Genomic DNA, 21,986 nt, shown 5'->3' with positions numbered 1-21,986 from the left:
AAAACAAAGGAAAACAAAGGACAAATCCGATCTGAAGGGAAAGATCGTCGATCAAAGCGGGGCCAGGGGATCCGCCAAGTGACCAGTCATACTGAAGAGAGAAGCACATATATTGGTTTCGTTTGTTTTTCGGGGCTATCAACTACATCAAAACTATTGAGCCCATGCGTATCTAGCTGAGCACCTGCAGAGAATATGAACTGAAGCACTTCCAAGTAGCTCTACGACCCATGTTTACTCTTACTCTGATATGTAGCTGTATGAAGTCGGCTTTTCCGTCTCTCGGCTACCATCGGCACTACTACTATACAGACTAATACCAAGTTCTACATGACAGCCTACAGAATCTGAGGAGTTAGAAAGAAGAAGGGAGCCGGGGTGGGAGATCGAAGTTTGCCGCGTCTGAGACCTGGGCGAGAAAGAAGAGATGGCGAAGTCACGCGGACAGATAAGCCCTATCGAGATCAATTTGGAATCTCTAGTTACGTGAACTCCTATTATTAATGATTATGACCTGGCTATAACTAGCATTCTGTACAGCACTGAGGTCACTAATTTCTTCGCCTTATCCATCGATGTCGGAATCCTTCGGCCGTCTGCGCGGCAAACGTTGACAACGACGATGTACCGCTTCTCATGATCGCAGGTCGCAAGACAGGGAAGCGGATAAGCCGAACAAATATTGCAATAGCCTCCATCACAAACGTTTCACCTGCCAAAATCCGTCTTGGGGATCATTAGCCCAGGGTGTGTCAAATATAGACGGGGGAACTTGCGGAGGCAAGCGGTCCCTTTTTGCCTGCTTGTCTGCAATCATCCAAGGATCATCGTTTTCCAATCGTAGACTCTGAATCGTGATGCATTTGGATAAAGTTCGTAGCCAATCAACGATATGGCCTAAAAGATCATACTGGGTTTGAGCACGTTCGACAAAGTCGCTGCACCACTCCTCTCGAGCCCCTTCTTTCTCGCAGCCGAATACTGAGACGAATTGTGAGGTACCGGTTTGCTCGCTCTGATCAGACGAAGAACGATTATGATTGTCAATGGGCCTCTCCTGGCTTAGCCATCCTTGGCTCAGTGCTTTTATGGCAGACCAAGGACTGTGGATTGATTGTATTTGTTGTTGTTGATGGGTAGTCCTGATAAATCGAGAATCAGCATGCTAGTCGCTAGGTTCCTCGCAGATGCAGATTCGGCAATCAAATGACATGGAACATACCTCTTGAAAAGCGAAAAGGCATATTCAAAGGACCGTTGGTCCAATTCATTCTCCGAGACATGAAAAACAGTGATGTCTATATCTCGACAAAGACCCATGAAGATTGGAATTGGACCAACGATTCTTCGATGAGATAAGTCATGTACAGCATCTCCACACCTGTCTGAGAATTCCTCAATGAATTGTTGGAATTGTGTTTGAGTCTCTGGCTCCTGGCGCTTGGCAGCTTCGAGCTCTTAAATGACAGGCGCGTTATTACCAGTCAAGTCATAGCCAATCACAGAAGCGTCACGTACCAATGAATAATGAAATTCGGTCACTACCCCCTCTATTCTCCTGCTCTTTGCCCCAGAAGAGGTGTGGACAATCGCCCATTCTCCACAACTTTCTCCGGAGATCCTCAAATAAGCCGGCTACCCGTGAGTCTTCAAGCTGGGCGCGAAAAGAGATCCAATCCATATCGGGATTCGTGGGGTAGCCTTGCCATTGGGACAAATGATGTTGAGAAAGTGTTCCCATAGGACACCAACCACCAGCGGGTCCGCCGGCTATGCGCTGAGGAGGAGTTTGTCTGGCTTGCCGCATAGATTCCATATGGAGCTGGTCCTTGTTTTCCGAAAACGTCAAATCATTCACGTTGTATTCAGGCTTAACGGGTGTCCGAAAAACGGGGTGATTTGTTTCAAACTGCATAGCGATTGGAGTTGGAAAAGCATCAAATTGTTGTGGTGTAGCAGATTCGAGAGACACTTTCTTGAGGTGGTTTGTGCACGCCGACACCACACCTGTTGCATCTTTCACAAGGTCTGCAATGTGGTGCCCGAGATTGTGGAAATTTGCTTGTCGAAGTCGACCCTGATCACCCACCTCGGTGTTGGATCTCCAGAAAAGCAACCCGATGAAAAATTGATCTTCAGAGGGGTAATCTGGTTCAAGCCATTCTCCGCAGCAATGTATCAACTCGGGCTCCGTGGTAACATTGCTGGGGTATAGAGAGATTGTTGTCTCCCATTTGGATCTGAAGCCTGATTTCTGATCAATCTGAGCTGTAGACTGTGTATCAGAGAACTGGAACGAGACTATCTCGAGGACACTGTCAAAGTTGAAGAGATTGACAGGTAGAGTAATCTGGATACACCGGTTGGAGATATTTTGTATATAACCCAGCATCATGGAAAAGCCCAAGGACGACTGGAATATTTTCCAGCCATGACCGCTATCCCACTGGATTAGAATGATCACTTGTTGATCTTCCGAAGCAGTATCGACTGGGGCCCAATACAGCTGTTGAAAGCCGGGGATTGTCGAGACAACATTCCAAGATTTTTGCCATAGTATAGATGCTAGCTGCGATGACTCTGAGATGTTGACTCCGGCGTGGAAGGTGAAGTGAATAATACTAAGGACCGGAATAGCTGGCAACTGGTCCGCTTCTTTTGAATCATAAGCAATATTGCTCAGACAAGGTCTGCTGTCCACGTGCCCGGTCAGCATGTCGGACTGATGATATTAAACTCGAGCTGATGATGTGAAGTGAGAAGAGAATTGGGTTGGGGTAGAGCTGTTATTGTTAATCCCATCCCGAAACCGATCTCGTCGAAGTTGTAATGTCCTCGGTGTCAATTCCAAAATCCAAATTGAAGCTGTTTTCGAAGAAGATTGAACCATTCCCCGATGATTTTCGAGTCTTCGCGTTTCGCACGCTCATAATTATCGTCTTGAGAATCGGGAGGTGGGGAGAGGACGCCATCCAGCCAATGAGATTGGTTTTTCGGTGCTACCCCACACGAGACGGATGAGACGGGCCGATCCCGTGCAACCCATGTCATACTTCCGTTTCCCGTTGTACTGTGAGTCTGGGACATTTGATGACATGGGTATTCCAGTTGAAGGGATACTTTTACAGCTATACGTAATATACGATATTGATTAAGTCGGAATACTTAGTGACGTGCTCGATTTTACTTAATGATCCAAAAGGGGCAAAAGGGGAACCCTACTCCGTACATCGGTACATGTAATGCGGAAAGGATCTCGGGTGCCATCCCGGCCCATACATTATCCGGTCCACAGGTGTAAATGGGTGATAAGGGACAAAGAGAGCCGATATCAAGATCATAAGTACAAAAGACCTAATCTATATTATTAATACGCCTGATAACGTTACTTCTGGAGGAAGAAGTGGTCCAAGTGGAAGCAAAAGAGGGAAAGGTTCTCATCTTCACCTTGGTATAGTTATCTGACCAAGCCCATAGCAAAGCACAGCCGAAGTGTCACGCTCTAGGAGATCATATAACTACCTGATCTAACTTTACACGTACTACATAACTACGAGCAATCGATAGTAGAACTCATACTTCCCAGCGCTATTGGAAACACCTTCGCTCTAGCGAATATGGCTATCTGCCGTAGGTACGAGTAGGTATAGCAGGCTTCAGGCATTGATATACCTAGTAGCGGGACCAATCTCCCCAGATTACCCATGATTATGGACATCACGGCTTCACTTCATCTTGGACTCCGAGGTCAGGGGCTTTCCCGCGGGGCAGGACTCGGATACAGTGCTAGCTTAGTGGCCTTAGCCCTAAAAGATAACTCTCCATCGTTGGGCTTGTTAGACGCTGTCTTTCGATCTCGGAACTAGAACATGTTGAACCCCGTTAGCGTGCTCAACTAACTGCAGCCCGTGCTTAAATGACTAGCTCCGATGTGGCCATAGTGGCCCGGTAGTGGAGAAATGATCTCCGTGGTAGATGAATTTAGTGGACTGCTGACTGACTACTAAATTCATGAATCAGCACACTATTTGCAACCCGAACTTGACAGACCCGATCATATGATCTATATGCTCAATCTAGTCGAGATTGTAATAGAAACCACGTTTTGCCCTCCACGTTCTCCAAATCTGCCACCCCCGCATTGGCTTATCACCTCCGCTCGCCTGGAATTTCCCTATCTTCTGCCAATTCGCTTTCCCCTTATTTCTCTTATTTCTCTTATTATTCTCGTTTTTGTTCAACATCTTCTTTCCATTCCCTTCTAATCCGTGTGAATGGGTTTCATCATCGACTTGGTATGGAAACCATCAAAATCTCATCGTCGACTATTCTAGATCATGATAACTCGGCACCAGCCCGGGGAGATCATCGGACGGGACAAAAGCCGAGGCAGACAAAGAGTCGAAATGGTAGGTTCTTTGTTGAGATTTCGAGCCCATTCTGTTGACAAGAATGAATGAATGAATACATCATCTCGTCATATTGTCCATAGAATTAACCCGACTCTCCCCATAGGTTGCATCACCTGCAAGACAAAGCGGTTGAAGTGCGATGAAATCAAACCATCATGTCGGCAATGTGAGAGACGCAAGGTCCAATGCGGGGGGTACAGAAAAGACTTCAAATGGCGGCCATTCGGGGAGACCAAAGGCAAGAAAGGTAGGTCCTGATTTCTGATATTATAGCTAGCGTAGGGGTTGTTCTGAGATACTGACACATTCTCGATAGCTAACTCTCCCTCCAATCAGCCCCCATGTATCGTCGATGTTGGTATCCCAAGTCCTCCAACGACGGAAAAGCCGGCATCTCCAATTCGTATAAAGTCATATAATCCTCGTGGCTTCCATACGCCCCCGTGTTCTCCGCTACATAGTCCACCCATCAGCATTGACAGTTTCTTGTCTACTGATCACCACACCGTTGACGATCTGTTCATGGTGCAAGAGGATGTCTCCATGACTAATTGCAATACGTCTCCCTTCAATGTTGATGTGTCACTGTCGGCCGAGTCCCCGCGTTACGACTTTCTGCCTTATTTTGAACCCTTCCAAGGTTCTCCGTCGCTTGCCGAGTCGTTGGTATCAGATGCTGATGTATTTCCGGGGTCAAATATTCCTTTCATTTCAGAACAGCCAGCGGAACCCAGCTTCTCCCAGCTTTTGGAGGATGAGAATGATAATATTGAAGAAATCATTCGGCAGTCAGATCCAGGACTTGGACCGTGGAACTTGAGCTTGCCTGATGAAGATGTTTTCGCTTTCGACACTCTGAGGATCCCGAGCCGCCCACCTCTGCCAATGGACAGTTCGGAAATGCTCGTGCTCCGGTTTGACAAATTGACGTGCGGTATCCTGTCTGTGAAAGACGGTGCATTAGAGAACCCCTGGCGGACCCTGATCTGGCCATTAGCAAAGGACGCACCCGCACTTCGCCATTCCATTTTTGCTCTCGCGGCCTTCCACGCGGGCAAGCAAAATCCTCATCTTCGTGCGCAGGGAGTCAAGCATATGCGCCAGAGCATGAACTGTCTAGCCCGACAGGCTCAGAATATGAGACCTGATGCTGCCTTGGCTACCAGCCTGGCGTTGGCATTTGCAGACACATGGGATCAACACACCCGAACGTGTATTCAGCACCTAAGAGGCGCAAAAGCATTGATGAGCCAGGTCATTGCAGCTGGAATGCAACAGAGCATCAGGGACGACGAGCTCGATCGCATCCGATTTTTGTACAACACATGGTCTTACATGGATGTCATTTCCCGATTGACTTCTTTGGAGGAATGTGGACCGCAAAGCTGGGATTCTTCAGTCTTTGAGCTTCCTGGTGATGCGGTTCATGATATCGATCCATTGATGGGTTGTGCAACTACCCTGTACCCCCTAATGAGCCAGGTAGCGACGCTCATCCAGCATGTGCGAAAAACACCATCGAACACAGTATCGGTTGTGGCTCAGGCTATGGAGCTGAAGGATCGTCTGGAGCAATGGAATCCACCACGCTGGTTTGAGCCACCTGATGATCCTCATTCAGAGGTTCAACATAGTATCCAAGTGGCACATGCATATCGCTGGGCTACGTTGCTGTATCTGCACCAAGCTGTCCCAGAGATTCCTTCCGAGCCGGCTGATGAATTAGCCAAGAGAGTCTTGATACTCCTTGCTACTGTTCCCTACACCTCCCGAACTACTATCATCCAGATGTTCCCTCTTTTGGCTGCTGGGGCTGAGGTTGATACCGATGATGATCGAAAATGGGTTTTGGGCCGATGGTCCACAATTCAGTCTCGGCTGATGCTAGGTGGCGTCGACCGCTGCTTGGAGGTTTTGAAAGAGGTCTGGAAACGCCGTGATGCAATGAATTCTAAAAGAGGGAGCCAACTCGCAGGGTCGCTACGGACTAGTTCTGTCTCGGCTTACGACAAAGAGACCACTGGTTTTGACAATAATTACAGTGTGCACGGTTTCCAGGACCCGACAAAAGGTATATCGGGCCGAAATGCGTCGAGATCTGCCCGAAGGGGTTCGGCTCTTGCCTCACTTGACAATATCGAACATGAGAGAACTGTGCGTGGCAAGTCACATTGGGTGAATGTCATGGCTGACTGGGGATGGGAAGGTCAGTTTGTCCTCTGCCAAACGCATTCATCATTCTAGAATACTGACTCGACCTGCTTGACAGTCTTTCTCGGATAGTCGAAGACAATAGCCACTTCGGTGACCTAACCCTGGCCGAGCGCAAAGTACCAACTGTTCTTCGCAGCCCGGCGTGTCATACTAGCCTTACGACTGATGGATCAAACGATTTTAATTTAATTTTCCCCTTGTTGTTTATGTTATACCCTACCTTTTATGGCTCCAAGTGCCACCATCTTCAAATTGTACCCTAAATCTGATCAGTGTTATGTTGAAGTTCACGTTGAGGTCTTCAAGTGAAGACCACTTCCAGGAGGCTAATCAATATCTTTCCATGAGTATGATCGGTGATCTGCAACCTGATTAAAACATACATGGAGGCTTCACACTTGCAGTCAGTCACGGTCATGGTTGTTACTTGTTATGTCTTGGACAACTTCTTCATGACCAGGACATACTCGACCTACCAGACACTTTCCATGATCCAATTTTTACATTTCTGTAGCTGGTGCTCCCGAGATTGGGAAACCTCCTTCTACCAACGACGTAGTTCACAATGGCCGTAGCGAGTTTTCTTCGGGATGTCTGTCATGTCTGTCATGTCTGTCATTTGGCAGTTTGGTTGGGCATATCGTTTGCAATCCTCAGTCTTATAGTTCCATTTATTCAATATGTCAATGCGATGTGTCCCAGTTCTTGTTGTTTGATGGTGTTAACGTCCCATGCCAAGACATTGGGAAGGACTAACCGCGATAGGTAAAAATATCCCTAAGATGGTCCATGGTTCATGAGATAAAGTACACAGTGAGCACCTCTCATGGTTGGAGATCGGTCCTTCGCTCCTCATGGGGACAGCATCTTCCCCCCACTCCGACTTCGGGACTCTTTCTCCTCACGATTCCCCTCATCACTGGTTCACCCCTCCTCATTCTTCTGATCTCCTATCAATATCTCTGCGGGGCTGCCTAGTCCGGACATCAAATCCGTTACTCACTGGATATCCCACTGGATATCCGATCTCCTAGGCCAAGTCTCATGGAAGATTGCCCTCTGAAGCGCATTTTCGTGCGATGGCAGATTACCGCCACGCCATATATAAAAGGACCGATATCCTGCGACTGAGCATAGCTAGATAATTGATTCATTGCTGTTCTCCAAGTCCGTACATTGCTCCAAGTAACTCACCTTCATACCTCCACCATGCCGTTTACCTACCTCGCCCAGGCGCAATCCACCTACAAGCCGCCTCTTATCGCCAACGAGAACGCCTTCTTGGGCGATGTTGCCACCAGGTACGACCAGGATCAGTTGGAAAGTCAGTTATTGCTGAGCAGTTTGCTGACTGACATTGGATACTTTTAGCGAGAAGGAAAACCCCAACGCACCCATGTCTGCTGGCTTCTACCGATTGGAGAAAGGCACACCCCTCGTTTACACATACACCTATGACGAGATGAAGATTATCCTCGAGGGCTCATTTGGCATTACCGATGAGACGGGCGCGACGGTCACGGCGACTAAGGGTGATGTCTTTTACTTCCCGGCTGGAACCACGATCACCTTCACGACGGAAGATTATGGATTGGCATTCTTCGTGGGTACCTCCTCAGAATATGGTTCAAGGGTGAAACTAACGAAATCAACCAGACCGGCCAGCGGAAGCAGGGTGGTGCTTGAATAATATAGCGATTATTATCATCTAGAGGGGGTAATAACTGCATTATTTAGGAATGAATCGTATTTTAAGCTTCAATTCTGACATTTCTCGTCCCCTGATTTTGCTCGAGCGTTCCTTGGTTGACTGGTTAGTGGTTGTTGTTTCCGGTTTTGCCAATTATCGGGGTCCCCGTGCCTAGATCCATGGAACCGTCGACCCTGTCAGATTGACCATTCCCAATCTGGTAGTTTGCTTATATCCCTTGCAATAGCCTCAAACCCAATAATGAATGTGGGAACACCTTTCAGCCCCTATGTTGTACTCCTTTTTCCAGCTGTCAATGCGCCAGTGCTTCGGGGAGACGCACAACATTCAATTGGTCTCGACTGGGGATCGGGAAAAGTCAAAAATCCATATATGCCGAGTCCATCGACCAGTGATTGTTTCAGCTTGGTCCCATACGATGAAGACTAAGGCCGACCCCAGCTGAAAGGGACCCCATCGATAAAGTAGGCGCAAGTCATAATAGTGGACATGACGTACAGCTCCGATAAATTCATGGGTCTCAGGCCGGGTGTTGCATAGCCCGTATGACGTGGGGCAAGTTGCTACAGCAACTCCGCGAGGAAGGGGGAAAGTTGATCGGGGAACAGATGGGGGTGGATTTTAGAAAATGAGAATCAAGATCATATTCGATCTCGGTGGAGAGTGATCGACTTGAAATAATAAACATAAATCTTAAGGCTTTTCTTCTCTAAGAGGCTGAGGCCAGTTGATCTTGGATCTTTTTTTCTTTTCTTTTTTTTTTTTTCTTTTTCCTTTCGTTGAAGGTTCTTTCTTACCTTGTTCAGGCACTAAAACATTCACTCCCAACACACTTTGCCTTTATTCTTTTAGGCAGTTGTTAGTGCCGACTAGTCTTCCGGCCTTATCATTAGGGGCTCGAATCCAAACCCCTCTATCGCTCCTCCAACTCACTCATCATGGCGATTCTTTCAGAGGACCACGGTCTTCGACTCCCCAATCCGCCACCACTGTTACATACTCGTGGTCAATTCGATCGTCCCTCTACTCCCGCCGATGGCTTCACCAGTCCCCCACAGACCCCTCAGGGTAGCCCCAGCAAGTCACGAATGCCGCCGGGCGCACTCGACTTGCCTAATGTTTTCGACAAGGCGATGAAGTTGACACCCACTTCTCCCTCAAAATCGACCCACAATCATTACAATCATCCTATGTTCTCTGCTGGCAAGAGTGGCGAGGACTTGAACGAGAGCGTGGTCCATCAGACCCCTTCCAGCCCAACCCGCAGAGCCAACAAGGAAAACACACCGCCGAATCCGACGCGCCTAACGAAGGAGCTGGCTTCGACCCCGACTGCTGCAGCCCTTTCACGCCAGCAGGCGTATCAACCCCCACCCCGCGATGACACAACTAAGCGCCAGGTCCAGATGCGCGGCCTCACGCCAGAGGAAATGGAGAAACTGGCACAGCCCAAGGTGAAGCGCCTGGTCAATGTAACCCAGCTCTGTAAGTGTTGATTCCTATCATGCCACCTGAAAAAGTACGATTCTAATTGGCATGCCTCAGATTTCCTCGACCATTACTTTGATCTCCTCAGCTACGTCCACAACCGCCAAACCCGCCACGCACAATTCCGATCCGCCTACCCTGACCCACCCGCTACCCCTGAAGAAGAGCATGAACCGGCTCTCTTGAAATATCTCGGTCGCGAGCGCGCTCATCTGCGCAAACGCCGAACGCGCCTCCGCCAAGGTGACTTCCAGATATTGACTCAGGTCGGTCAGGGTGGGTATGGACAGGTGTATCTCGCACAGAAGAAGGACACGCGCGAAGTGTGCGCTTTGAAGGTCATGAGCAAGAAGCTGCTTTTCAAGCTTGATGAGATTCGTCATATCTTGACCGAGCGCGATATTCTCACGGCGGCCAAGAGCGAGTGGCTCGTCAAGCTGCTCTATGCTTTCCAGGATGATACGCAGATCTACTTGGCTATGGAGTATGTTCCCGGCGGTGACTTCCGCACGCTGCTGAACAACACCGGTGTTCTTCACAATCGCCACGCACGGTTCTACATTGCAGAGATGTTTAGCTGTATTGATGCACTGCATGTGCTTGGCTACATCCATCGGGATCTGAAGCCCGAGAATTTCTTGATCGACTCCACAGGCCACGTCAAACTGACCGACTTCGGTCTGGCGGCAGGCATGCTAAGCCCCGGCAAGATCGAGTCTATGCGCGTGAAGCTGGAGGAAGTCGGAAACACGCCCGTTCCTTTCGGTCGGCCGATGGAACAGCGTACCATGGCAGAACGAAGACAAGGATACCAGTCCTTACGCCAGCGGGAAGTGAATTACGCAAAATCGATTGTTGGCTCGCCGGACTACATGGCGCCGGAAGTGCTCAAGGGCGATCAATATGATTTCACGGTCGACTATTGGAGCTTGGGATGTATGCTTTTCGAAGCGTTGGCTGGGTACCCGCCGTTTGCCGGTGCAACAGTCGATGAGACGTGGCAGAACTTGAAGCGCTGGCAGAAGGTGCTGCGGAAGCCTGTATACGAGGACCCTAACTACTTCCTGTCACGGCGGACATGGGATCTTATCACGAAACTGGTTGCCGGGAAGGAGCAGCGGTTCAAGAGTATAAAGGAAATCCACTCGCATGACTACTTCGCCGAGGTTGACTTTAACAATCTGCGCACCCAGCGCGCTCCGTTTGTTCCTGAGCTTGATTCTGAGACTGATGCTGGGTACTTCGACGACTTCAGCAATGAGGCGGACATGGCCAAGTACAAGGAGGTTCATGATAAACAGCGCGCGCTGGAAGATATGGCCGATCGCGAGGACCAGATGGGCAAAGGCTTGTTTGTCGGGTTCACTTTCCGGTATGTTTGACGCCAACACCCCTTCCTATGCTTGTTCTCAACTAACTATCTCCAGTCATCGCAAACCTGCCGTCGACAGCAACGGTCGCAGCACCTCGCCCCGGAAGCCAATTACTACGGACGGCACATTCGGAACAATGTTCTAGGCTCTTGAACCGATATCCACATACACATTCATATTCAGTCAGGTCATCTTCTTATCTTCTTACGCCTGCTGGTGCATTGCGTGACTCCGAGCTGGACCTTGGTTTCCTTGTGTCAGATGTCCCGGTATTGGGATAATGGCACGTCTTCTGCTGTTCTCTTCTTTCTGATCGGACTTCAACTTTATTCTTTAAACGTTTCAACGCGACACGTCTTTTTCTGGACTCTAGTTTTACCATGCGGATGTGAGCGGCGACAGTCAATTCTTGTATGATACAGCCAGTTCCTGTCTTCGGCGAGTACTAGCACTTTGCTTCATTGTATGTATGGAATATGGGTGAGAAAAGATAACTCAAATTATATCTCCACACACCAAGTAGACCACAACAATCTCATCGAAAGAATCCTCAATCTCAATTCTCAGGCAATTGACGCACCATGCGCAGAATCTCAGACTCATTGTCACCAATGACAGCCCGACCATTCACCCAATCAACAGTCTATAAAACCAAGTTAGCACACCAATCTCCAATGCCAATCCCAATTCCAAAAGAAATCTTGAAAAGAACTTACAATCGGCCTCACAAAACTAGAATTATCCTCCTTGAACTTCTTCAACGCATCCTCCGCATCCCTAGCCCCCTTAATCAACTCCCCAACCCCATAAGTATTCTTCTCCCCGAGCCCACCGGCACCGCTAACCGGCGACACGTAGTCGAGGATACTGCGCAGCTGATCGACCGTCGGCGGAGAAGTAGTGACTTCGAGCTCGAACTCGCCGCGCTGCACCTTAGCGTGCCGGGCATAGTCGCTTGCTTGGTCTTCCGTTGCGGTTTCGGAGGCTGTTGCTGAGGCTTGTTTGAGGATGTTTAGGGCGCGGGTTGAGGCTTGCAGGGTGGGCGCGTGGAAGAGGGTGATTGGGTCGAGGGTTTTGCTCTGTTCTGGGTTAGCTTTGTTGGAACTTGGGGGTGGGAGGGGATTGGGTAGGTAGATAGGTTTGCGTACGAAACGAAACATTTTGGCTTGGTTGTTATGGCTTTTGGGTGTCTTTGGTATGTTTTGTTTGGAGGTGGTTGTAATGAAGAAGAATTTGGGAGTGAGGAGAGAGCTTCGGGATGGGGGACCTGGATGATGTCATGTGCTTTTTTGCTCGGGACGGGTCGGGCGGTGATGAGTCAGTTGTTTGAAACGATTGGTTACGAATTGGTTCTGTTCTTCTATTCTTTCAGGATTAAACTGTGTATTGCCTTCTGGTATGCTGATAGCTGTTTCGTTGCGGTGCTTTGGGCTGGGGACGGTTGCTGTGTGAATTGGGAATGTCAACAACCTCGCTCCCGATTTGCTTTTGAGCTTCGCATGATTTGGCCTGTACAAGTACGAGAATAAACGTCTAGCTACTGCCAACTCGAAATGGCTTATATCATTATATGAATGTAGAAGAATTGGTAGCAGATGCGTCGCCATTTACCGTTTACAAGCACTGGATAAGCATTCGTCCTAGCTCTACTCCGTAGGGAAAGAAGGTACATGAAGGGTAGCTGTCTTGTTCCATTTCTATTCTTTGAGCAAATGGGCATTGGGTATCAAGCTTGCGTTAGAGTGGCGTGATTCAGTTCATATGCTTTTCAGCTCAAGGTCGAGTCGCATCCCAGCCCTTGTGAGCTCTATTACGAGTCAGGGCAGGATTGCGGGATAGTTTCGACTGCCTTGCCATGTGGATTCACTGTGAGAACCACAGTGAGACACTGTCAAGCGTTGCTTTCTCTCGGTGCTTTGACGGGTATCTGGCTAGTCCTTCATGCCAGAATCTTGGCTTCGGTGGATGCCTCCGGCCAAGTTTGCATATGCTGCTTCAGCTCAAGGCCATGCCAGCTGTTGGGATGGCCGAACCGGCAGGGAGAACGCTCAGCCCGTAGTAGAGTCAACGTCGTGGCTCCGTGTTTTCTTTCACAGTCCAAAGTTCTCAACATGCAAATAAATGCCCTGCGCACCAGTCCCCTTATGCACAGCTCGTTCATCACTAAGAGAAACCACGCTGCGACGAACGTCGTCGGCAAGACCACGAGGCCCACACACAACCACAGCACTTTCTCCTTCGGCCTTTTCCAGAACTTTTTGGATGATGACTCGTGGTGTGGGACGGCCAGTGAGGGTATGGAGAGCGATTGGTCTTTCAGCGGTGGAGGTCTGATTTCGGATCGAGTTCACACCTGATTCGCCTTTTTCGGACTGAACGGCTGTTGGTCCGGAGCAATTGCAGGCACAGCCGGTACTGTCATCCTCGTCTTCGATTTGGGTAGTGCAACAACAACCTCCACCAGGGAGACAGCCCTGACCTGTGAGCACAGGGCCTGGAGTTGATACTGAATCCACAGAGACGGAATAAGCAGGTACGTCGCCTTTCTCGGATACCTCCTTAGCCGCACCTTCCGTGGTATCCTTGAAAGTGGCGGTATCCTTTGTCTGCAGTGGTAGCAAGGTAGCGGTCGGCGGGTCCAGCTTATCATCACAAGTGATATAGATGCTCACTTCAATCTCTTTGTCAAAGTCTGGACATGTGCGCCGACATCCTTCCACGTCTGCCAGCAGAGATTGCAGTTGTTCCTCGAAGTAGGACAGCTGGGAACGGGACTTGATCACCCAGACGAAGCGCAACCGCTTGGTGGCAGCCAGACGAGCTGTGCGAGTGGCAGCCTGCTGGCCACTCTCCATTTTCCAAGCCAAGACAACATCCCTCAGGAGAGGGATGACAAATGTTGCTCCCATACCACCTGCCAACAGGACAGCGCTATCAAACTGACGCAGGGACCGGATGCTTCCATATGGCCCTTCAATGAAGATAGTCCGACGGGACGCGGTATCAACTTTGTCATTCCCCAGTACACTGTGGCTCTTCGAGGCATATCGGAAAAACCGTCGTGTTCCCCCATTCTCCGCCCGGATAAAGAACTCCATCTTCTTATCCTCTGGAATTGATGCAATAGTGAAAGGGTGGCATTGCAGTGGAACGATGGAATGGCAGGTGAGAAAAACATGCTGGCCAGGCTTCCATCCGACCCCGGGGTTGTCAACCGTGACGCGAGTCACGTTTCCGGGAAGTGCAGTAAAAGTAGCCTCGTGCGCCCAGAGACCCTTTCTCTCTTCATTTCGATGGAAAATGGACAAATTCGCATATGCACTCCAGGCATAGCGAGCAACCCGATCAAATACCACTAGGCCAATGGGGATCCATACCCAGACCTTGACTTCTTCGGGCGCATGCATCCACACGGCCACGATGAATCCGACAAAGGTGACTAGATGCTGGATAACGAAGACCTCATAACTCAGTCGTCGAATTGGAGCAAACGAAGTGATCACGATAAAGGTCAGAATCACCCAAGCGGCGAACCCACGCTTCGTCAGCGGGTCGTTGTACAGCTGGTAAGTGATGTAGTTCCAGCGAGCCCAATTACGGAACCAGAACACCATATGGATTGTGGTGGTCAGCCATAGTGTACGAGCAACCCAGCGATGGTACCAGTTTAGCTCGACATAGCTCACTCCAGCCAAGAAACCAATGATATTCTGTCGGCCTGCGAGGAGAAATATGAGTGGTAGCTGGCAAATGGCAATGAAACCTGTGCGGTAACCGACATTCTCCCAATTCCATGGATCCATTGTGTCCAGTTTATAAAAACACAGGACCATAACCGTAAGCAGATTTGCGAGCACGATTAGGACAGGACCAAGTGGTGGGAAATGGAGAGTGAACGCCCCGACTCTGAGAGGTCGTATAGTTGCATAGCTGACCTCGCGCACTATTGCTGTGATGGTGGCGTAGATTCCGAAGAATATTGATTTTGGTTTTGCAGGTGTGAGTGAAGAATCGCGCAGCCTATTTGTCGTCAGCGTCAATCACCCCTATGGAGATCGGTAGGCCTACCGTTGCCGAGCAATGATGCGATCCAGCACGTTGACCAGTGTCGCTGCACCGATGGCACTTCCCGCGACAGCCCAGTACATTTTCTGTAACGTAAATAGGCTGGGAACGCCATCGCCCATGGACATTGAGCCCGCGGGCATGTCACCCATTGACATGGACATTTTGTGCTGGGGTGAAGCTCAGAACTTCAGAAGACGGAGTTTTGAGATCTAGAGAATACGATTGAAGTGGATGCTAACCAATGACAGCACCGATTACCAATATTATGCTCACCCATGCTCACTGCCAAGTTGGGGAGTGGGTCGGTCCACCATCCATGTGGGCTTCGGGCTGTTTTAGCTTTGCCGGGGTCACCCAATGCGTCGTACAAAGTTGACAATCTCAACGTTGATATCTCTCCATCTTCACCTTTCATTTCTCCGTCCTCTCCTTCACACTACATCCTTAACAACAATGGAGGGCATGGATATGGGCGGCCATAGCCACGGCTCTGGCTCAAGCAGTACAAGCTCCTCAATGACAATGACCATGGTGTTCACGAATACCCACGACACGCCACTGTTCTCAAATGCATGGACCCCATCATCTTCTGGCAGCTTTGCAGGAACATGCATCTTCTTGATTGTCCTTGCCATCATCGACCGATGTCTTATCGCGTTCAAAGCAACAATGGAGCGACGCTGGCGAGCCGCTCATCTCAACCGGCGATATGTCACCGTTGCCGGAAAGAACACTGAAGCTGCCAACATCGATGCAGACCCAGACGCAAAAATGGCATCGCTCATTACGGCGCAAGGAATTGAGGAGTCTGTCAAAGTCGTTCACAACATATCTCCAGGCCCACTCCCCTGGCGGTTCAGCGTTGATCTCCCACGGGCTTGTCTTTATCTATGCATCGCTGGCGTGTCATATCTACTGTGAGTTTTTCTCTCTTCCTATCTTGACCGAATTGATACTTATGCTGTTTCTAGTATGTTGGCTGTCATGACTATGAATGTCGGCTATTTTTGCTCTGTGCTCGGAGGGGCTTTTCTCGGAGAATTGGCGGTGGGACGTTTCATTGAAGCTAATGAGCACGCGCACTAGCCGTGAGATAACCGCTTTTGACTTATGACACATCTTTTTGCATATTGAGCTTTACGACTTCTTGAACACCATCTTATCGGTCTGGCGTTGGGACTAATGCTGAGCGAATATTATGACATAGACTTCTCAATGACTCTTACTGTGATAAAACTTTGCTCTTCCCGGAATTTCCGTTTACTCCGTACTCAATCCATTTATCACCGTCTCCGGTCCTCGTGGAGTGTGGGTCCAACTTTCAGGGCTGCATGCGATCACATGACTAAGCGTGCGCTTGATTGAGCTAATTTACTAACCAGACTCGGCCTAGTGGCTCGGGTAATATCCGCTATCCGCGCTATTTCACCTCCGGCTCCAGCCCTCTTCCAAGAGTTTAGATGTGGTCTGAGCGGTTCACGTGGAAGACTATGTCATCGGATTTAGACCTGTTGACTATGGTACAGCGTCAACTTAAAGGAGCCATGGTGCCTTGGTGCGACATATCTCACTTTTCAAATAGATCTGAGAAGTAGCATCAGAGTGAAGTGCCGAAATCCTCGCTGTAGTTCAATGCTGAGCTCAAAAGACAAGATAGGAAGGTTCGGATTATTCCGAAGTACTCACATTCACAAAGTCAAATTGCCGATGTTTGATTTCCAGCGGGGTCTCTTAGGTGGACCCTGTCTTGCTCAGGTCCCGCTAACTCCCTCATCATGTACCTAATGTAGAGCTCCCATGCGACTCCTGCGCGTCTCTTTAATTGACCTGATCGCCAGCTCCGTCAAACTATCGTCTCTATTCATTCGCAACTCTTGAACATACCCAATACACACAATGAAGTTCTCCCTCCTCGCCTGTATGGCCAGCGTGCCATTCGCCGCAGCACACTTCAAGCTCATGTACCCTAAGTCCCGCGGCTTCAACACAGACACAATGACCAACTTTCCCTGTGGTGGAATGAGCCAGTCTTCAGACCGTACGAAACTCCCACTATCTGGAGGCTCATTCCCGGTCGCTCTCGAGATGCACCACGCCACGACCGCAGTCGAGGTCCTCCTCGCTCTGGGCAACGAACCTAGTGACAACTTCAACTTCGTCCTCACGCCAACCTTCCAGGTTAAAGGCCTGGGCGAGTTCTGTCTGCCTCATGTTGAGATCAACGAGAAAATGATTGGCCGCAACCTCACCAACGGAATGAATGCTACTCTCCAGGTGCAAACCAACGGAGACCCGACTGGTGGTCTCTATGCTGTAAGTTCTTGTCTTGGGATTTCAGAAATCCTTGGTATCTAGTGCAACATACTAATGAAATGCAGTGTGCCGATGTCCAGTTCTCTTCCGATATTACCTACGAGAAACCTCCAGCCTGCACCAACAACACGAACCTTGTCGCTACTGCTTTCCCCGAGGCCGCTGCTAAGCGCAATGCCAATGAGTCCACTGCTGAAGGCGACGCACAGAGTGGTGGTTCTTCCACAACTTCCACCTCCAAGGGCGCTGCGGCTCCAATGCAAACTGCCGCTTGGGGTGTCCTTGGTGCTGCTGTTGCCGGTGGTCTTGCTATTCTGTAAAAGTTGGTCTGTCGGCCCTTTCTTTGCTTCATTTGGTTCCCTGTGAAGTCTAGCGATGTATAATGAATCAACGAGATTAACACACTTGACATACGGGTTTACGCTTGTGGATGCTCCCTGCAGAATGTGTCCTTTCATATGGCTGTTGCTTCTTACACTATGTACCGGGCACTTAGCATTCAATCAAAAATACATATGGCAATACCTAGGTTTCTCAATTTCATTATGTTCTTTGGTAGTTAACGATTTTGGTCTTACAATACTTAGTAGGCCAGCATCACCACTTGACTTCGTTAAACATCGAGCTAGTTACGTGAGACGGTGAGAGTGGTACTATCTTCATATAGTCTTCTTAAGTTCTTCAGTAGGTGAGTCAGTTCAGTTCAATGTCTCCAGTTCAGTTCAATGTCTCTTGTGTCGAGGTTAAGGCCCGATAGTTCATCCATGGCTTGTCTGATACACTTTCCAGCTGGTTTGGTTGCTTGCGGATTGGGTGTACTGTTGTACATTCCTCGTCGAAGCTGTCACAGGATTTTATTTGCTAGAACGAAATGCTTCACATATGCTAGGCAAATGAATAAGAGGTTATTAGTATATACATCTGCAACTGAGGTCCAGTGGTCGACAGCCGGCTGGCCCTGCGCGGGTGCTGATTCACCGGTGTTGCTGAGCTGAACCCCCACGGGGGACAGCAGAAATACAGGCTGTCCAATGTGAAGATGGATATGAATGCGAATAATCCAATGAATGAATGAATGAATGAATATCTGACAATCTGGCATGAAGGGATTCAGGGGTTTGTGTACCGAATTTTTTACGAGGAAGGTCGGCTCTTCCTCGCAGATGCCCTTGGTCTCTGTATCAAGTGATGGGCAATTTCTTCCGTCAACTAACTTTTGGTAGTAACAAGGGAAATAGTTAGTGCGGGTTTGGGGGGTGAGAGACCTAGCTACTACGGTGACCTACCCATGGCCTCATTTTGCAGTAGGTATGGATAGCAGAGTGCTACCCACGGTTGCGGGTTGCCCGCAGTCTTTGGAATTAGGCTATGGACAAGCTGGGCAGTGAGCAACCTGCACAGAGAATAATAGCCAGACCTATCTGGCTCCAGAACATCAGATCGAAACCTAACATTTAGTCGGATGGCTCTAAGAACAAGCCATCATGGAGAACTTTGAGATACTGCGCCCTGTTGGTGAGTACAACCCCCGCTGTACTGCCGGGAACAAATTCCGGCGATCAACAAAGCCTGATACTATTCAGGTCGGTTGGAACAATATTCCACGTCGCGCCATCAAGTAGGATTCTATCTCAACGTGGCCATGTCAGCAACCTATGTCTTACCAGACACATTCGTACTTCCCATCAAAGACTACGTGTACCAAGCATGTGAAGCCGCAATTGCGCAACATCCGTCGCTATCCGCCATCGTGGCAGACGACCACACCCAAGACCCTTACTTCGTGCGGCTGCCACGCATTAATCTGGACCAGGTTGTATCTTTCCGGGACCGAAAGCCCGGCTTGTTAGGCATTGAAGCCAATGGCGAGCCAGCTCCAGACCTTGACCTGCAAACACTGCTTGCAACTCAGCACAACACGCCATTCAAGACGCCGAGTGCCTTTTGGAGACTCGGTATTCTGCTAGACACAGAGAATGAGCGGCAGTTTACCGCAGCATTTGTCTACCACCAAGCCATTGGCGATGGGATTTCAGGAAAAGCCTTTCACCACACATTCCTGCAAGCTTTGGGGACAATAGACTCATCAGAGCAGACCAAAGCAATCATCGTGCCGCCGTCAATTCCCCTGCTACCAAACGTTGAACTCATGCACTCACAGTCTCTCTCGTTCCCATACCTCGCCAAGAAAATGTTCCACGCAAAGGTCTTCTCCAGACATCCATCGGGTCTCTGGACCGGCTCCAAAATCCTGGGTCCATCTCAGACACGCTTGCGCCTGGTCCCATTCTCTAAACTACTCATGGCCACGGCAAAAGCCAGATGTCGAATGGAGGACACAACGATCACTGCACTGCTGCAGGTAATCGTCGCCCGTTCCATCTTCGCACACATTCCAGCCCATTTCACGCGACTCGTCTGCTCCGGCACTGTCTCATGCAGGCGCTGGCTGCCCGCCATCAATGATGAGGCGATGGGCGTCTGGTTTCAGGACTACGAGGAGTCTTACTGCCGGGCTGCTGTCTGGCCGTCTGATGACTCTTTCCCATGGGCGGAGACTAAACGATCCCGGAAGACGATCCAGTCTGTGCTGAATATGAAAGGGAGAAATGCTAGCTCGAGTCTGCTGCAGTTCGTCGACGATTACCAGCATGAGCTGTGTTTGTCTAGGATTGGAAAGGAGCGCGATAGGAGCTTTGAGGTGTCGAATGTTGGGGAAATGGTTCCGCAGACTGATCCGCAGATGCCTTCTATTGATGGACTGGTGTTCTCGCAGTGTGCTAGTGTCATGGGTAGCGCTATTGAGGTGTCTGTTGCTACTGGTTGTGATGGGTGTATGGTGCTGGCTATCTCGTGGCAGCAGGGGGTTGTCGAGGCGGGTCTCATCAATGAGACGGTGGAGTCGATTAAGCAGGACATGTACTCTCTTGAGGATGTTTGACGGGAGGCCTGTTTACCTAGTATAATGTTTAATGCATAGAATGAGCTCTTCAAGAATGAAACGGATGTTTCATTTTCAGGCTGTTATCGAGTGGGCGGTGAGATTGGCGATAACCTCGGAGGCAGAATCGTGGGGGAGAAACAGCTGAGATCGGTTCAGATTGTCTTCATCTATTTTATCCTAACAGAATATTGAACATGGCTCGCGCTCCTTTCGTTGTTCCCGCGCTAAAGAAGCACACCGCCACAGTCATCATGGCCCACGGGCTGGGAGACAGGTGAGTGCAGCCTAAAGACGATGAAGCCGATGAAGTACAATATCGACTGACAATATACCAACTCTAGTGGTGCCGGATGGTAAGCAACTCATTCGACTGAAGGTCTCTCTCTCAACTCTGACGACCGATCTTTCATAGGATGGCTCTGGCACAGAACTGGCGCCGCCGCGGCAAGTTCGACGAAGTGGCCTTCATCTTCCCCAATGCGCCCACGATCCCTATCACAGTTGTATGTGATCATCATACAGCACAAGAAGAACCATTGCTGACCCAATGCTTATCAGAACTTTGGCATGAGCATGCCGGGATGGTATGACATCTCCAAGCTTGGCCGCGATGTAAGCCCTCACTTCCCTGCCCTCCAACCGCAAACTCACATCGCTGACCCTCAATTACTCTATCAGCTGGACTTCGAAGAATCCCTCCGCTCCCAAGACGAAGCAGGCATCCTGCGCTCCCGCGACTACTTCAACACTCTCATCAAGGAAGAGATGGACAAAGGTATCAAGGCGTCGCGAATCATCCTGGGCGGGTTCTCGCAGGGCGGTGCGATGTCCGTCTTCACCGGAGTCACCTGCAAGGAGAAGCTTGGCGGTGTCTTTGGGCTGTCGTCATACTTGCTTCTGAGCGACAAGATCAAGAATTTCCTGCCTGAGGAGTGGGTGAATAAGAAGACGCCGTTCTTCCTGGGCCACGGATTGGAGGATGAGGTTGTTCAGTTCGACTACGGAAAGAAGTCGGCGGAGTTGCTTAAGACGATGGGTCTTGAGGATGTTAGCTTCCACCAATATGCGTATGTTGATGGTCTCCTCGACTGGGTGTCGATTGATTTGCTAATTTGATCTCGCAGTAATCTTGGCCACTCAGCGGATCCCCAGGAGATTGATGATCTGGAGAAATTCATAGAAAAAGCCATTCCCGCAGAGGGAGATGGTAACGCCACCGCTGGTTTATGACTTGGTCATGATCAGAGGATGATTAGTGGACAATGGGGATATACCCTAGTCATAGGGCTAGTGGTGGTTCTGGCAGCTGTTGCTTGGTCTAGGATTCAGTCGGCAAGACAGGAGAAATCCAGACGACCCCAGTATTAACCCACTTTAGCTCTATCATCTTTTATTTTGGTGATTCACATACATAACAACGCCAATTCAGACACCAATATTGAATATACCACTAAAGCCAGGCT

The 21,986-nt window shown here is 49.5% G+C and overlaps 10 protein-coding genes across 10 annotated transcripts; 7 read left to right on the top strand and 3 right to left on the bottom strand.

Moving 5' to 3' along the window:
* Nucleotides 1-697: 697 nt before the first annotated feature.
* On the bottom strand, nucleotides 698-2,716 carry N7515_002355 (uncharacterized protein; the record flags this gene model as incomplete). The annotated part of the gene is made up of 3 exons (XM_056663099.1): nucleotides 698-1,142; nucleotides 1,223-1,457; nucleotides 1,519-2,716. 3 exons carry the CDS (start codon nucleotides 2,714-2,716, stop codon nucleotides 698-700), a joined length of 1,878 nt encoding a protein of 625 aa, XP_056525212.1.
* A 1,581-nt stretch (nucleotides 2,717-4,297) lies between these two features.
* N7515_002354 (Zn(II)2Cys6 transcription factor) lies at nucleotides 4,298-6,656 on the top strand (the record flags this gene model as incomplete). The annotated part of the gene is made up of 3 exons (XM_056663098.1): nucleotides 4,298-4,409; nucleotides 4,516-4,659; nucleotides 4,729-6,656. 3 exons carry the CDS (start codon nucleotides 4,298-4,300, stop codon nucleotides 6,654-6,656), a joined length of 2,184 nt encoding a protein of 727 aa, XP_056525211.1.
* A 1,179-nt stretch (nucleotides 6,657-7,835) lies between these two features.
* Nucleotides 7,836-8,312, top strand: N7515_002353 (cupin domain-containing protein; the record flags this gene model as incomplete). The annotated part of the gene is made up of 3 exons (XM_056663097.1): nucleotides 7,836-7,927; nucleotides 7,998-8,229; nucleotides 8,283-8,312. 3 exons carry the CDS (start codon nucleotides 7,836-7,838, stop codon nucleotides 8,310-8,312), a joined length of 354 nt encoding a protein of 117 aa, XP_056525210.1.
* Nucleotides 8,313-9,275: 963 nt separating this feature from the next.
* N7515_002352 (putative serine/threonine protein kinase) lies at nucleotides 9,276-11,343 on the top strand (the record flags this gene model as incomplete). The annotated part of the gene is made up of 3 exons (XM_056663096.1): nucleotides 9,276-9,822; nucleotides 9,883-11,197; nucleotides 11,253-11,343. 3 exons carry the CDS (start codon nucleotides 9,276-9,278, stop codon nucleotides 11,341-11,343), a joined length of 1,953 nt encoding a protein of 650 aa, XP_056525209.1.
* Nucleotides 11,344-11,754: 411 nt separating this feature from the next.
* N7515_002351 (uncharacterized protein) lies at nucleotides 11,755-12,706 on the bottom strand (the record flags this gene model as incomplete). Its single annotated transcript, XM_056663095.1, has 4 exons — nucleotides 11,755-11,841; nucleotides 11,915-12,277; nucleotides 12,347-12,465; nucleotides 12,499-12,706. Coding segments are annotated over 4 exons (777 nt in total), but the record flags the coding sequence as incomplete, so codon positions are not given.
* Nucleotides 12,707-13,288: 582 nt separating this feature from the next.
* Nucleotides 13,289-15,427, bottom strand: N7515_002350 (ferric reductase family protein; the record flags this gene model as incomplete). Its single annotated transcript, XM_056663094.1, has 2 exons — nucleotides 13,289-15,218; nucleotides 15,267-15,427. The coding sequence occupies 2 exons, from the start codon at nucleotides 15,425-15,427 to the stop codon at nucleotides 13,289-13,291; spliced, it is 2,091 nt and encodes a 696-aa protein (XP_056525207.1).
* A 292-nt stretch (nucleotides 15,428-15,719) lies between these two features.
* Nucleotides 15,720-16,352, top strand: N7515_002349 (copper transporter family protein; the record flags this gene model as incomplete). Its single annotated transcript, XM_056663093.1, has 2 exons — nucleotides 15,720-16,183; nucleotides 16,238-16,352. The coding sequence occupies 2 exons, from the start codon at nucleotides 15,720-15,722 to the stop codon at nucleotides 16,350-16,352; spliced, it is 579 nt and encodes a 192-aa protein (XP_056525206.1).
* An 810-nt stretch (nucleotides 16,353-17,162) lies between these two features.
* N7515_002348 (putative GPI anchored protein) lies at nucleotides 17,163-17,899 on the top strand (the record flags this gene model as incomplete). The annotated part of the gene is made up of 2 exons (XM_056663092.1): nucleotides 17,163-17,579; nucleotides 17,645-17,899. 2 exons carry the CDS (start codon nucleotides 17,163-17,165, stop codon nucleotides 17,897-17,899), a joined length of 672 nt encoding a protein of 223 aa, XP_056525205.1.
* Nucleotides 17,900-19,063: 1,164 nt separating this feature from the next.
* On the top strand, nucleotides 19,064-20,520 carry N7515_002347 (uncharacterized protein; the record flags this gene model as incomplete). Its single annotated transcript, XM_056663091.1, has 2 exons — nucleotides 19,064-19,094; nucleotides 19,163-20,520. 2 exons carry the CDS (start codon nucleotides 19,064-19,066, stop codon nucleotides 20,518-20,520), a joined length of 1,389 nt encoding a protein of 462 aa, XP_056525204.1.
* A 197-nt stretch (nucleotides 20,521-20,717) lies between these two features.
* N7515_002346 (palmitoyl-(protein) hydrolase) lies at nucleotides 20,718-21,753 on the top strand (the record flags this gene model as incomplete). Its single annotated transcript, XM_056663090.1, has 5 exons — nucleotides 20,718-20,797; nucleotides 20,865-20,876; nucleotides 20,936-21,026; nucleotides 21,082-21,590; nucleotides 21,648-21,753. The coding sequence occupies 5 exons, from the start codon at nucleotides 20,718-20,720 to the stop codon at nucleotides 21,751-21,753; spliced, it is 798 nt and encodes a 265-aa protein (XP_056525203.1).
* Between the last annotated feature and the right edge of the window lie 233 nt (nucleotides 21,754-21,986).

The sequence above is a fragment of the Penicillium bovifimosum genome (assembly GCF_028826915.1).
Source record: "Penicillium bovifimosum strain IBT 22155 chromosome Unknown utg000002l_segment0_segment0, whole genome shotgun sequence".
Lineage (NCBI taxonomy): Eukaryota > Fungi > Ascomycota > Eurotiomycetes > Eurotiales > Aspergillaceae > Penicillium > Penicillium bovifimosum.
The sequence above is the reverse complement of the archived record's forward strand: the minus strand, read 5'-3'. Positions and strand labels throughout refer to the sequence as shown.